The sequence below is a fragment of the Electrophorus electricus genome, chromosome 23 (genome assembly GCF_041902795.1).
Source record: "Electrophorus electricus isolate QZ-2024a chromosome 23, ASM4190279v1, whole genome shotgun sequence".
NCBI lineage: Eukaryota > Metazoa > Chordata > Actinopteri > Gymnotiformes > Gymnotidae > Electrophorus > Electrophorus electricus.
The window spans coordinates 11,488,870-11,503,513 of NC_137519.1; the positions used below are offsets into that span (position 1 = coordinate 11,488,870).

At 43.1% G+C, this 14,644-nt stretch overlaps 1 protein-coding gene across 1 annotated transcript in view; it reads left to right on the forward strand.

Annotated features, from left to right (window-relative positions):
• The window catches only part of gas2b (growth arrest-specific 2b), a 20,981-nt gene continuing 6,337 nt past the window's right edge, over positions 1–14,644 (forward strand). Inside the window, exons 1-7 of the mRNA XM_035521065.2 lie at positions 1–67; positions 4,704–4,854; positions 6,968–7,077; positions 8,902–9,043; positions 12,860–12,923; positions 13,099–13,549; positions 13,710–13,817. Of these exons, the coding sequence (XP_035376958.1) occupies positions 4,710–4,854; positions 6,968–7,077; positions 8,902–9,043; positions 12,860–12,923; positions 13,099–13,549; positions 13,710–13,817 (1,020 nt within the window). The 5' untranslated portion in view covers positions 1–67; positions 4,704–4,709. The remainder of the gene's footprint in view (positions 68–4,703; positions 4,855–6,967; positions 7,078–8,901; positions 9,044–12,859; positions 12,924–13,098; positions 13,550–13,709; positions 13,818–14,644) is intronic.

Genomic DNA, 14,644 nt, shown 5'->3' on the forward strand with positions numbered 1-14,644 from the left:
AAAAGTTTGACAGTGAGCCTCCCGGTTGTAGTTTTCTATTACAGAGTCACCTGAGAAGTACTTTAAGGTAAGTCTTATTATATGGTTTTTTGTTTCATCTTGTGCACAAGAGCTTACATAGCTCATTCGTACAGTGTGTGTTATGCCTTCTTAAAATAATGTAGTGCTACATTAAGAACAGTTTTCACCATCAGAAAGACTATATATCTTACTAAGTAACTTCAGCTTTGAAACATAAGTTCTCTACCCGACGACGTGATCATTAGCTTTTGAGGAGAAGTTCTGTACCTAGAGCTTTTAAACACCAGTACTATACACTCACTCGCTGATCTGCACCTGTTCCAAACGCTGCTGTTACTTGGCACATTTTCAGAATTTTTACAGAATTCTAACTATCAAACCATCGTAATAAATAATGCATCTTTGTTTCTTGTTAATTAACTACGATGTTTTGCATGTATGATAATGTGCTTATATTTGGCATTAGAAGACGCTGTTCAGAGAACACATCATTATTGTCCTCTAGCAGATTTTTATTTGTGTTATAGTATTAGCTGGTATTATTAACTTAATGGGTGGGTGATACACAGATATACAAGCTTCAGGTCAGAAGATGTGTTGTGCATAATAAGGGTTGCAAGCCACTACCTGAAGAGTATAAGCAATAAAATCCCATTAGATAGAAAGCATAGGACTGCAGTACAACAAAACAAGGAGGCATGTAATATTCATAGCATGCCTACTCTCGCTCTCTGGGCCTGAACAAATATATTCCACTCATTTTCTAGACATTCAGTCCAAGATATTCCAGTGAATAAGCATCTCCAGGGAGAGAAAAAACAAAACAAAACAAACATTTAAAACATTGTCACCAGTGTATTAAGGTTGATTTTTTTTCCCCTTTTAGTGACCTCATGTGGAGCTGAAGCTCTAGGGTACACTCTTCTGTAAAGTTTTTATTGCATCTTCATTCATCCTCCAGGTATAACTGTTCTGTTTGTTTAGTCTGGGGTTCTAGCTATAGCAGGAGCTGGTATAGGACTCTGAATGAACTCTTGACCCAAACCTCCACTTAGCTAGATCCAGTTTCTCTTTCCAGACTCAGTCTGGTCATGGTAAAGCTACTGGCTTGTTACAGTTTTGCTTACACTGTGTTGTTTTTTTGTCACTGCCAGTGATGTATTTTTTATTTGTTGTTGTTTTTTTGTCTGTGGTACAGGCTCAGGTTTCAGCAAAACACTGAACAATGCAAAACGCTTTGTTTTGGGGCAGGGGGGGATGCTGTGGTTAGATGATACATATTAGGTTAGCTCATGTGATATCAGAACAGTGTGTGCTGCTCCAGTTCTGCGCAGTAGCTTTCATGCCCCTTCTAAACACTAACTTTGCATTTTTGGTCATTTACCCACCGCAGTGTGCTCCAGCTGGGCCTCCTTTGTAAGAGCTTTACCTTGAGGCTTCCCATATCACATTTTAAAGCGGTTTTTCGTCCAGGAACAGATCATATCAACAAACCACTACTGTTTACTTGCTCTTTGAGAATCCTCAGAGTAAAAGCAATGCTTTAAAGAAGAGTTTTTGTCTTTCATGTCTTTACGACTATGACTGTATGAAGAGGGTTTGCAGAAGACACCTCAGCACACTTATGTTACGATGTTGAGTGCAAGAGCTTCGACAGGCCGAAGGGTCATGGACTGGGGTGAAATAAGGAGGACTTGTGTGGGAGCAATACAAAACAGCTTTTGGCTGTCAGAGTTCAAGTCCAATCAGAACAGTTGATTTATTGACTTGTAGATGCCCAGGAGCTCTTGAGCCATTTATAGTCTGCTGTGGTAGTATAATGAAAGTTATGCTGATACAGCATTACTACATGTAAGCCTGAAAAGGTTGGTCCTGCATTTCCTCCATTCATTATACTGTTTAGAAAAGGTGAGCTGGAGGCAAAACTATAGCTTGCAAAATTAGGCAATGGTTTTTATTTTTTCGCAAAATCTTTTTTTGCAAAGACCTTGCATGAATGATGCATAAATGGGGCATTGATCTCTGCATAAATGTTTATGCAGTTGTGTGTGTGCGCATGCTTGCGCGTGGGTGCATATATTTGTGTGTGAGTGTTTGCAGATGTGTGTGTGTGTCTGATGTCTGTAGCTTTGGGTCTGTGCATATAAATGTGTGTTCACAGTCTCTTATGATGTGCAGAACGAGCACGTTTCTCAGTAGGCATGCTTTGTATGTGTGCGTGTATGTGCATGAGCCTGTGGGCATGCATGTGTGTGGGCACAGAGGCCCTTTATGAGTGTTGGGCAGGCCGCAGAACTGTCTGCACTGGCTCAGGCCTCAGTGAAGGTGTGAATGTAGCACCTGGGTGCTGTATCGCTGCTGCCTATGTTTCCCATGCCCCCTTGGCCAGCCCGGCCCTGCTTTGGCCCATAAATAAACCATCCTGCTCTGCTCTCCCTCCTTCTTGATCTGTCACGCCTCTCCACACTACACCTTTTCAGTCCCCTCAAATACATGTGACACAGAAAAAAAAGCACATATACTTTATTTGCTCATAACCAAATTAATTAAAATGTTAATTTGGGTCCAGTGTAGACCACAGAGAGTCCATAGAAAGCCTGAATGGAACCTTGGAAGTACTTTGGCCTGATGGAGAGCTAGTTAGTAGCACATAGCCTCCTGACTAGAGCTAAACATGTGACCCAAAGCAAGCAGTGGAAAGGTATATGTACACCATGAATACAGATATTAGTTAGGATCTCAGTCATGCAACTTCTCCATTTGTATAAAGACATAATATTAATGTTAATATTATGTGGACTTTCATAAAATATTGAAATATCAATAATATCTTAAGGCATATTATTCCTTACTGTGAATTATTCAGTAACTACATTGTAGTAGAGTGAGGAATGAGAGTCTCTGGCCATCTGTGGGTCCTGGGACTTTAATGGACAGGTTGTCTTTGATCTGTTTTGTTCTTGTCCTTTGTATCTCTTTTGCATACTCTTAGGGTAAGGGTGTGAGATCATGACCCAGTGTGATGCTTGGCACAGCTGTACATTTTTTCCATAAGATTTTTTCCATAAGGAGTGGAGCATGACGGTAAATCTGGAACTACATTGACGATCAAAGCCCAGATAGTAATTTAGAGATTTCTGGCATCTTCCGTGTAACTCCATAATGTTCTCTATTGCTTTTATTTCACCATTATTTACTCAGCTGTATGGGTACAGTGTCACTACCTGTTTTTCTCTCCTATCACTCCCTATCTTTCTGCTTTGAGGAAAAGAAGATAACCTGGGTTGACTTTGTTTTGGCTTCATTGCTTTTGGAAAGCCAGCACTGAACTCACCAGACCCCAGTGCAGAACTGCCAATAAAGGCACCAAGTCAGCCCCTCTACTTGTGGGGCACAAGCGGCCTATAATTATATGGACCTTTGTACAATACCTGCCTCCTACTCTCCCTTTATACTCCTTGTTTCTCGGCTCCATCCCTACATCTGCCCCCCAGCTGTTCACTCCCCTCCCCACCCTCCCTGCTCCCTGGCTGAAGGGAGCACTGTGGCTAAGAGAAACAGGAAGCAAGTTGTTACATGTTCAAACCACTTTGATGAATGGCTGACTGAATATAGGGCAGTGTGTGGAACTGGCATAAGGCTTCACCTATACATTGGTCCTTAGCAAAATAAAGCAGCTAAGCAAGTATTTGTCTGTGGTTATTTGTGATCTATCTGTTGAATATTTTTGTCTGATTTCAGTTTACTGATGCCAGTATAGTTTTGGCTGTTTTTGGCACAGTGAAGGCTGTGTATACTTTTGTAGGAGGAGAAATAGTCTGTGATTGTATGTTTTTGCAAAGCCGTAAGCGTGTACTGCATGTTTCCTGTTTGGCCAAACGCCTCGAGATTCTCACACTCAAGTTATTATCCGTTAGCCAACAATCCTGCTTAAGATCAGTTTAAGATGGAAGCTCTGCTTCACTCAGCCCTCATCTTCAAAGATAATGAATGAGTCAGACTTCCCACACCCGTGTCACAGATCAGTCCTGCCTTCCTCCCAAGTCCTGCAGAACTTTCTTGCGGAACCCCACTGGCCCTCAATTCAGTGATTTTTTTCCACTGGAGTAGTTCTGCATCATTAAAGGTGGTGTAAACCCCATCATGGTCCAAGCTGAGGGTAGCTTACAGCATGTGAATTATATTCAGTCCTTCCATTGATGCAGAGACTTGGTGTCATATGACAACATGTTTTCTTAGGTGGACTTGGATTGTGACTGCAGGTAACATATCTGCACTGAGCACAGCCTACAGTTTTCTAAATAAACATACTGTACTTTTATGATGGACCCACTAAAGTAAGGTAGAGTAAACAGTGGGCTGGAGACTTTCAGTAAAGTCTGTACAGGTACTGAAGTAGCTCTGTTTTGACATATGTTATAGAGTAGTTAAAACTGTTATGTTTGGACTCATTCTTTCTGGCAAACATTTCTAATAATACTCTTTGATTTGCTTAAGCTTCTCTTTCTGCAAAATGTTCTTATTATGTGCAGAAACCAATCACCAGCACTTTGACATCAGCCTTCAAGGGTTTTCACCTTTATAGTCAGTGGCTACCTGATTACTGCTGCCTATGCCTGGCACTGACATGTTCAAATGCATTTTTCCAAGCTGAGGGTTGGCTGCTCTGTGCTCTGTTCCAGTAGGCTATGAATGGATCATTCAGTCTGTGGCAGGAGCCCGTGCCCGACCCGTCCTTCCTGCAGCAATACAGCGAGTGGCTGGCATGCAGGCATGAAGCCAGTCTGCACCCGATGAAGGAGGACCTCGCTGTCTGGCTCAATGCAGTCCTAGGTAAGGACGAGGAACACACTGGGCACCTTTAGGTCCTGATCTGACATTGGTTTTTGCACCTTCTTTGGAATGGGTGTGATTAAGATTTAGGAAGGAGGTGCTGGTCTTAGATCAGCTTCTACCTCAGAGGTGTCCAAAAAGGGCCATTGTGGTTGCAGAACTACGACTGATTGAAGACCATGTTCCTGTGCTCCTGCTTGGCTGATATCCTGCAGCCACACCAGCCTTTTGTAGACTGGACAGCCCTGCACCACCTGGAACATGAACGTGAATGAGGGTATCGCCCAAAGCTGCAGTTCTGATTCTGACAAATATGAAGCTATTCATATGTTCAGGTCCCATTCAGCAGGGCAAAACATTGAATTATATCTGGAAACATAGGCATGTGTGTAGGACAGATGTTCCTGGTCACTCTGTCACTGCCCGTAATGTTCCCTCGTGCTGTGATAATGTAGTTGTCAACACATCCCTTAACTACTATCCGGGTACCTTTGCAGTCTAGTGGTTAATGTTTTTAAGAGCATGCTAGCCATCATCACATACAGATCATCACATGGCCTTGATCAGATGATGGGGAATAATAGGCGTTGTCAGACAGACAACTGAATTCCCTAAATTCCACTATGCATAGGATCAATGAGAGGAGATCTGATGATGTTTTAGAGAATGGATTGACTTTTATAAATAAAGGACATGTCAGTGCCTGTTCTGTCGGCCTCAGTGCTTAGTCAGAAGCTGAGATCAAAACAACAGCAACAGAGCCGGAGAGAAACCTGTGGACATCTTGCAAAAGGGTTTAAGGGATTATTTCCATATTTCATTATTCAAATTCACCAGATCTTTATGCAGCTGCTACTGAACAAACAAATAACCACAATCATTCACACACACACACACACACACACATGCACGCACACACACGTGCGCACGCACGCACACACACACACGCGCGCACACACACACTCGCATGCACGCACACATACACACACGCATCCACACACACACACACACACACCTGCACGCGCACACACACACACACACACACACGTGCGCACGCACTCACACACGCGCACACACACACACACACACACACACATGCACGCACACACACGCACGCACGCACACACACACGCGCGCACACACACGCACAAACACACACACGCGCGCACACACACACTCGCATGCACGCACACACACACTCGCATGCACGCACACACACACACATACACACACGCATGCACACACACACACACACACACACACACACCTGCACGCGCACACACACACACACACACACACACACTCTGCAGTCTCTATATCTCCATAACACCTCCTTTCACTGGTGCTCTCTACTTGTTTCTTGCTGATCTTATCATGCCAGCACAGCCAGGTGGGAAGAGCAGACCACAGAAGAGCACTCAGGTTTGTTACCCCTACCTCCCTCTTCACGACGGAGGCTAATGGTGGCATCGCTGTCCGGGCCCAGGTTTGTTGTGGCTTCCCTCCTCTGATGCCCCCTGAATGCCCGCTGCTCCCGGTCTTCCCTTTCTTCCTCTCGCACACCCACAGGAGTGCGGCTCTGGTTCCTGCCGCCCTGCGCAGCCGCGTGTACACTTAACCCCTGGGTACTGGAATGTGTCTGCGCACCCAGGAGACCTTGGAGGGTTGACGGTTGAGGGTGGCCCTCTTTAAATATGTTTCCGAGCACCTGCGGACCAAAGAAGGGGGGGGGGGGGGGGTGTGCACAGGAAGAAAGCCATGTCTGCTGAAGAAAGGAACAGGAGGAGATGAGGGGAAGGGGATTTATACAACAGAAAAACAACCACCGCCAAGGGTTTTACAGTCCTGCACACTGTGCACTCAGCTCATCTATGGCACAAATGTCTGCATTATGTTTACTCACTCAGTATGTCTATCTAGAAGACTGTTGGGTTGTTGTTGTTTTTTTGTTTGTTTTTTTTGCAGTCCCTCACGCCGTCTTCTGTCCCATCCTTCTGCAACGCAGCTCCGGCTTGTCTGGCGTGATTTTGCAGGACTGAAGCTCAGTTGCCAGTCCCCATTGAGCTGTGGCCTCCAATACCACTCATCCATCTCACACCCCTTGTTCCTGCAGGGCTGGATGTAACAGCTGCAAGCCTAATGGATGCGCTGCAGACCGGCACAGTGCTCTGTCAGCTGGCTGAGAAGCTGCAGGAGAGGATGATTCTGGCCAGCAACAGCAAGGTGTTGCCCTCACACGGCTCTTACTCCCACCATTTAGCACACAACCTGAACGCTCCGCCCCCTTGCCCAGACGTTTGCACCTGATGTTTTTCGTGTGTCCCATGGCCGGCACGGCAATCAGATCTTATTCCCGACACCCAGTATGCAAATATGTGGAAGTGTGGAAAGCCACATAGCTGTTGCCCATCCAGCTAAACTAACTGAAATCAATAACATGGCAGGTACAGTGCCGTCAGGCATGAGTTTATTCTAACGGCTTGTACTTACACTACTGAGGAAGGTGTCATCTTCAACCTTTTTTTAACTACATTTGCAACGGTCAGCAGGCAACAGAAATCTGTTCACAACATCTGTGCTGCTATGTGTGATATTCCTCTACATGGTATTCTAATGAATTGGACGGGTCCTTTCCCCTAATGTAAGCATGCTGTACAGATTGACTTTACGTCTGCCTGAAATCCAATCAGAGTGTGGGGCAGATGACCTGCATTTCCGTGCAACCCAGACAAGATATCCAGATGCAGGTCATATTTTCTCCAGATCATATTTTAATACCAAGTGTTACTGTTGAGCTTCTCTTAACTGAACCTTTAGAAGGGAGTGAAGAAAGCAGTGCTTTGTTCTTCTCGTGCAGCCTTTATGTGAAGGACTGAACTCTAGGGTTGATATAATCCAGAGGTTTTTAATTCTGGACCTTGAATTCAGTCCTCTGTAATCATTATTTAGGTCATAGAACAGGTATTCCAATCATACTATAATGTCATATGACACTGGTATTCCAATCTTTGTCCTTGAATTCCAGACACCTCAGATTTTTCATCTTATCTTTACTGAGTAGCCTGGTGAGGTGTCAAAGTTACCAGTCGATTATTTTATCTGTTCAGTTAACTAGCAGTGATTGCAAAATTCACCCCAGGAAGTCTGGGGTGGAAGACCTGCCATGTGGATGGATGGATGGATGGATGGAAGGTTGGAAGGATGTTTAAATGGAAGGACAGCTAAATGACGAGACTGACGTCGTGACCAGGACAGTGCAACAGACACAAATATATTACTACTCAATAAATAAACATAGGCAGCTATATTACTTTCACAATTACTTGAAAACAGAAGTAAAACACCCAAGTCATAATCAACTGACCGTACAGTTTGTAGACTGTGATGTAAGCCGTTAAAACTGAATAGAAATTCCTCCCCAGGTATTTGTTTGGATATAAATCTGCTGACCTGGACATCATATGGTTAGTTTAGTTTTTTCTGCACAGTCTGAGGTCTGGGATTATATAAATAGACTTTTCAGGTATGGGCATATAGAACTAGTCTCTCTCTCAGCCTCACATGGAGCAGGCATTGCTCACTTGTGTTGCTGAATGGCTCTGGAAGCTGGCCATAGATGAAAAGGAGCACATTAGAGAACAGAGAGACTAGAAAGCCCTTGGCAGCATTTACCCTCGATCTCAGATGCCATCTGTGCTGCATGCCGTGTGCCTCTCTCTCTCTGTCTCTTTCTCGTGCTCTCTCACTCACTCACACTCTCTCTTTCCATGTGTCTCTTTTCCACATCTGCTGAGTGCTAAGAAAAATAACAGATGTGTGATTAAGCTGAAACTTTTAGAAAAAGCATCACACATTCCAAATTCATACATAATGAACAAACTGTGCTTAGTAAACAAGACATTTGTGATTAAAGGCAAAGGTTTGCAGAACCCTTTTCTTCATTTTTATATTGTCATTTAATTGGTCTAGTTATTATTGTGTAGATGGTTATTAATTCATAGACCGGTAAGGAATTCACTTTCTGATTGGTCAATGTGTGTTCTGCAGCCGTTTATCCGGCGTGTGATTCGCTGGCGAGCTGACGCTGCACCCGGTTCCTTTCTTGCCCGGGACAACACAGCCAACTTCCTGTACTGGTGCCGTAAAATTGGGATGCGGGAATCCTATCTCTTTGAATCAGAAGACTTGGGTAAGTAACAACAGATATATGTGTGTGTGTGTGTGTGTGTGTGTGTGTGTGTGTGTGTGTGTGTATATATATATATATATATATATATATATATATATATATATGTGTGTGTGTGTGTGTGTGTATATATATATATATATATATATATATATATATATATATATATATATATATATATATGTGTGTGTGTGTATATATATATATATATATATATATATATATATATATATATAAAATCTGCAGTGAGCAGTCATAATTAACCCCCTAAGTGATATACTGAAATCTCATGCATTAAGTATCTTACATCACAATATTTTTGTTCCTGTGAAGAGCAAACTTCTTACATTAACAAAGATGCTGCTGACCAAGCCATTTGTCCAGGGTTTATTGTTCAGGGTATGTTGTCCAGGGTTTGTTGTCTTAGGACAGATCAGCAAGCTTCTGTACGTGACAGCTGTGTTTATTTAGGTCTTAGTGTGTGACAGACTCAGTGTATGAAAGTCTTAGTGTGTGAGAGTCTCTGTGTTCACCTCCTGACTCCCGGCACAAATAATCAGAGCCTGTGTCAACCTGTGATGAGTCAGAAGTGTGACTCTGGACTCTTTTTCATCAGTGATACGTTAGCCTCTGCCTAACTCACTGTTCACACTCGTTAGCATGGAGTTATGTTCCTCTCTCTGTCTCTGTCACTCTCTCTTTCCCTCTCTCTTCTGTCTCTTTCTCCATCCTGCATGGTGTTCTTTTCTTCCTTTTAGTCAAATTAATTTAAATCATATATTTCCCTAAAAAGGTTTGTTTGTGCTGTTAGTATGGGTTCATCCTGCAGGTGGAAAGGGTCCCTTCCTTCTTCTTTCTCTCTTTCCCCCTTCCATCTCTCTCTCTCTCTCTCTCTCTCTCTCTCTCTCTCTCTTTCTTTCTTTCTTTCTCTGTAAGCTCCACTGGGAGCAGGGTGGAAGGGCAGCCTCTCTCACCCTGATGTGGTTGATCATGTGTGGTGAGGAATGGAAAGGAAAGCCAAAACCAAAGCAAAAAGAGTCCAGGGTGGCCAGGTCACAGGGAAAAGGAAATAAAACAAAGTGTGGGATCAGTAAAAAGAGACAGACGGAGTGAGTAAGAAAGCCAATATTCAGTCCCTCAATACACATCATCAGGTAGATAGGAAATGTAAGGAGATTAATAGAGAGAAACATTTAGAAAGAACGATTTAGAAATCTACCCAAGGATTTAGAGGCAAAGGTCTAACAGTCAACAAGGGTGGTGCATTTGTATCTGGCATTTGTATGCTCTGAAGTAATATCCTGCTCTTTGTTTTGGGTATGGCAGACTTCAATTTCCACATCTTTGTAATGGTTTTGATGCCTACGGATGGAACGTAAAGCACATTATGCATCTTTAAGGAAAGTGGCGAATAATCACTCATCGAAGTGCTAGTTTAGTTTCTGATTTCACCTAGATGTTTCACTGGTCCCCACGTGCAGTTGCTGCATTATTTTAGATGTTTGTGTACTCTCAGTTCTATCATTAAATGTTAAACCCAAGATGTGTTACCCAGAAGAGCCCTTTTCACACTGCAACCCTGCTTCACTAAGGGCCACCATTAACAATATCTGCAGCATTAGGCTGGGATCTTGCTCTGCGCTGCCTATTCCATTTGGTTTTCTCAAGAAATAATTCCAATACTGAAGCCAAAACAAACACAGCTGTCAACAGTGAAATCCATTTCAGTTTCAAATCTAAATCTCACATTTATCACAAGTTTCAACACAGTTCTGCACAAGATGACTTTCTCAGTAATTTATCTTGCTGTTGCTTAAGAGTGTTCATCAAAATAAATGTTGACAAGCTTGCTTTTTATGCGGGCTGCAATCCTTCAGGACTGAAGTGGAGAACGTGAGGAGATTGTTATGTTCAAAATTATGTATTTACTGGACATAATTACATCCCTTTTTAGGGTTAATTTTTATTTATCGTTTTCAAACTTCTCACACAAAGAAAGACAAATATACAAAAGGAAAAAAGGAGGAGAATAATCTGCTAATGATCTGTAATAAATAATGTTAAATTAAAACACATGCAGATACTGATCCTGCACCTATGTTGACTAACTGAAACTCTAGTACTTAGTGTAGGGTATTTTATAGAGCTTATATGTGTTTTGCACCTCTAGGCATCAGCACTGAACCCTATATTTCAACAGCATTCTAGTTCAATGGTATCTTGGACTCTAACCGACTGTACTGGCTCTGAAGTATTCTGTGAGTAAATGACAAAGCACTTTTGTAAGTTGCTCTGGATAAGAGCATCTGCCAAATGCCATAAATGCAAATGTAAATACAGACATCTGCATATACATGGCACATGCAACCATCATCTCACCCCACTCGGTTCTTAACAAAGGTGATAGCATGTGATCTACTGGAAACTGTAGCTGCTTTCACCCTAAGAAACTTAGCCATGGCTCACTCCAAAGTGAAAAACAAACAAACAAACAAAAACAACAACGGCAAAATGAGGGCAGTGGAGTGTCTGGTACAAGCCAGCTTTTCAAGATGGCTTTCTTGGAGGCTGTTAAAGCTTGTTTTTGCTGTGAATTGAGAGTTATGTTAGCGTCATCTCCCAGCTGGAGCAAGTCTGGACACAAAGGGAATTCGACATCAGGACAGTCAGACAGTATTCATGCAACAGATTTCCAAAAATAGGGCATTCCAGGGCATTGCCAAAACATATGCATTGCAATTTTTGGAGTCACAAGGAGTCCCATGTCCCAAGCAACACTATAAGTATGAAGAGCTAAATGTAACCTAGATAATAAATGTAGGATGTGCCAGGAAGGAGAAACACAGATCCTGAAAGGAGCCCATCTGAATGAAAGATATCATCTAATGTATAGACTTTTATAGTAGACCAAGAGGGATAAATAAATAGTATTGAGCCTGTCAGAAAGTTGTTGCGCCATATAGGAGAAGAACTGTGAGATTTCCTGTAATAGGGCCAAGTCTCATTAGAGAACTACATTGCCTAATCCCAGCAAAAGGTAGGTCCTGAATTATGATAGGATAAACTAAATCCTGCTCTATGGATCATCAGGGTATCTAACAGAGTTTTAAAGTAAAAAAACAACAACAAAGTTTTAAAGATCTCAGTTGAAAACCCAAAAATAAAACTTAAAATTAGAAAAAGAAAGGTCCCCCAAAGATTTACTATGCTTTAAGGAATGCAAAGCATATTTTGGACCTTTTAAAAAATTTCAAATAAAGTTTATGCACAAATGATCAATATCTTTAAAAACTGTGAAGCAGGAAATTAACCCAGTGCAGAGGCATCGTTTAATCGGCTGCTAGGGCTGGTTAGAAACATATGATGCCCCTGTTCATTTGCTGGGGTTTCTACAGGCCTTGGGCTTCTCAGCCATAGAGTTGCTCCTTTTATTCCCAGCTGAGATATCTTCTGCTTTATCTCCTTGGGCATCTTAGGTTGCGGCTCATTGTCAGCTTGTTGTGTGTCTGCATCTTTAGTGGATGATCAGCTTTTGTATGGTTTCCTGTCCTGACATTTTATATGCCATGAGTGCCATAGTGAGTTTATAGCCATTTTGCATTCTGTCACCTTTATGGAATGCACACATTTGTTCTAGAAAGATCTCTTTTGTGGGCTCTCCAGTTCACTGCAACTTACTCTCTCTCTCTCTCTCTCTCTTACTAATATGTAAGATCATAATTGTAGCATTAAAAAGTAATTCTTTTTCATTCAGGTTCCTAACTATTTATCTTTGCATCATATTGTGGGTTTTTGATCACTATATATGTGTTTTGCCAGTTCTCCAGAAGCATCCGCGGGATGTGTGTCTGTGTCTCATGCAGCTTGGGAGAATCGCATCAAAGTAAGACCTCACTAGCTTTAGGGAGACCTTCCATTTGCTGCCATGGCATTTGTGCGCTTAAAACAATACAAGGAATGCCACTGGAAAGTGTAGTGCTCAGGTTTCGGTTCCTGATCTATGGGTTGAGGATCTACAATAAGACTTTGATACTCTCATGTTCCCTGTTGTCTCACAGGTACGGAGTAGATCCCCCAGCGTTGGTGAAACTGGCGAGGGAGACTGAGAAAGACGAAGAGGAGCCCTTATCTCCATCCCCGTTCTTCACCTCACCCTTTCCCTCTCCCTCCTCTCCTCCCCTTTTCCTTCTTCCTGCCGCAACACCTCCTCTTCATTCCTCTCCCTCTCCCCTCCCTGCCGCTGTCTCTCCCCCCACCCTAGCCGCGTCCCCAACGGAGACCCCCTCCCCGGATCTCAGCCCCTGCCTCGATCCATCCCTAATCCTTCCTCCAGACCCTGGTACTCTTTCTCCCTCTGCCTCCCTTGCTCCGGTCACCCAGCCCAAGTTTGAGCCCCCCTCAGTCAGCCCCCCCCCACCCGTTAAACCCCCTGCCCCCGCACCCGACTCCTCACGTCGCCTCAGTAACCCCAGTGGGAAGAAAAGCTTGGAAAACCTGCTGGATGACTTTGTAAGTGGAGACTGTGATCAGCAGATATTCGTGCATATTTGAATGTACAGCTATATGCACAAATCCACTCTGGAAAAGGAGTGGAAAATCCGCTCAGATTTTCTGCTTAGAGAAAAAGTTGGAGAGTGTGACTGTCTGTCTCTTTGTGGTTTGGTTTTAGGTGAAGCAGATTTCAGAAGACCCACCATGCAGATGTATGGCCAGGTTCTGTGTTGAGAAGCAGCCTAAGGGTCGCTATCGCGTGGGGGATAAGGTGCTCTATGTGAGGGTAGGTGCTCCTCTCCACTCTCTCTCTACTGACTGCTTCAGCACCTCTGAGTAAACTCAGCCAGATGGATTCAATGTTACTGGCCAGTTTCACGGGCACAAATCACAGCAGAACTCTGGCCAAAGTCAGTTAATGCTCCCAGCTGAAAACCTTTTTTTTTTTTAGGTTTTCTGATTTCTGATAAATATTGCTTACTTGTGTGCAGCCCTTGCACTGCTTAAATGGTGGATGTGTAAGAGGAATAGCGTCACTGTCATTGATGTTTCACTCAGCTCTGCCTGTGCTTAGTATGTTTTGCTGCTTTGGCCCCTGTGAGCCTGCAGAACTCATTCAAAAACAAAGACTCATGGGAGCTTGGGTTGCTGGGCAACATGAAGAAAAGGTGTGTGCCTTGTGGGGGAAGGAAAAGATTCCTACTGGAAAAAAGATAAGATCAGATGATGGGCTCTTCAATAAACTTAGGCACAGAAGCCATCAGATGCCCACGTTTATGCAAGAGCACAGCAGGAAGAAGTCATCTCAGGAAGAAATAATACATGGTGAGCAAAGAGAACATTATAAATCTATCCGGATGCTATTTAAGGCAAGCAGAACCCAGTGTAAACTGAAGTGAAGTAATCCCCAACATCAAAACCATCAAATTATTTTTCTCTTCACTCACAAAAAAAGAAAAAGAAAGCCACTTCAAAGCTACAGGACAGGAGAGCACTTCAAAGCATTGTCACTTTTTGCTAACTGGGGACCTGCTCCAAACTATTACATGCTCAATTACTCTTATTGAAAGCCTGTTGTTTAACTGTCTGTATCTCTGTTTGCTTCAGCATCAG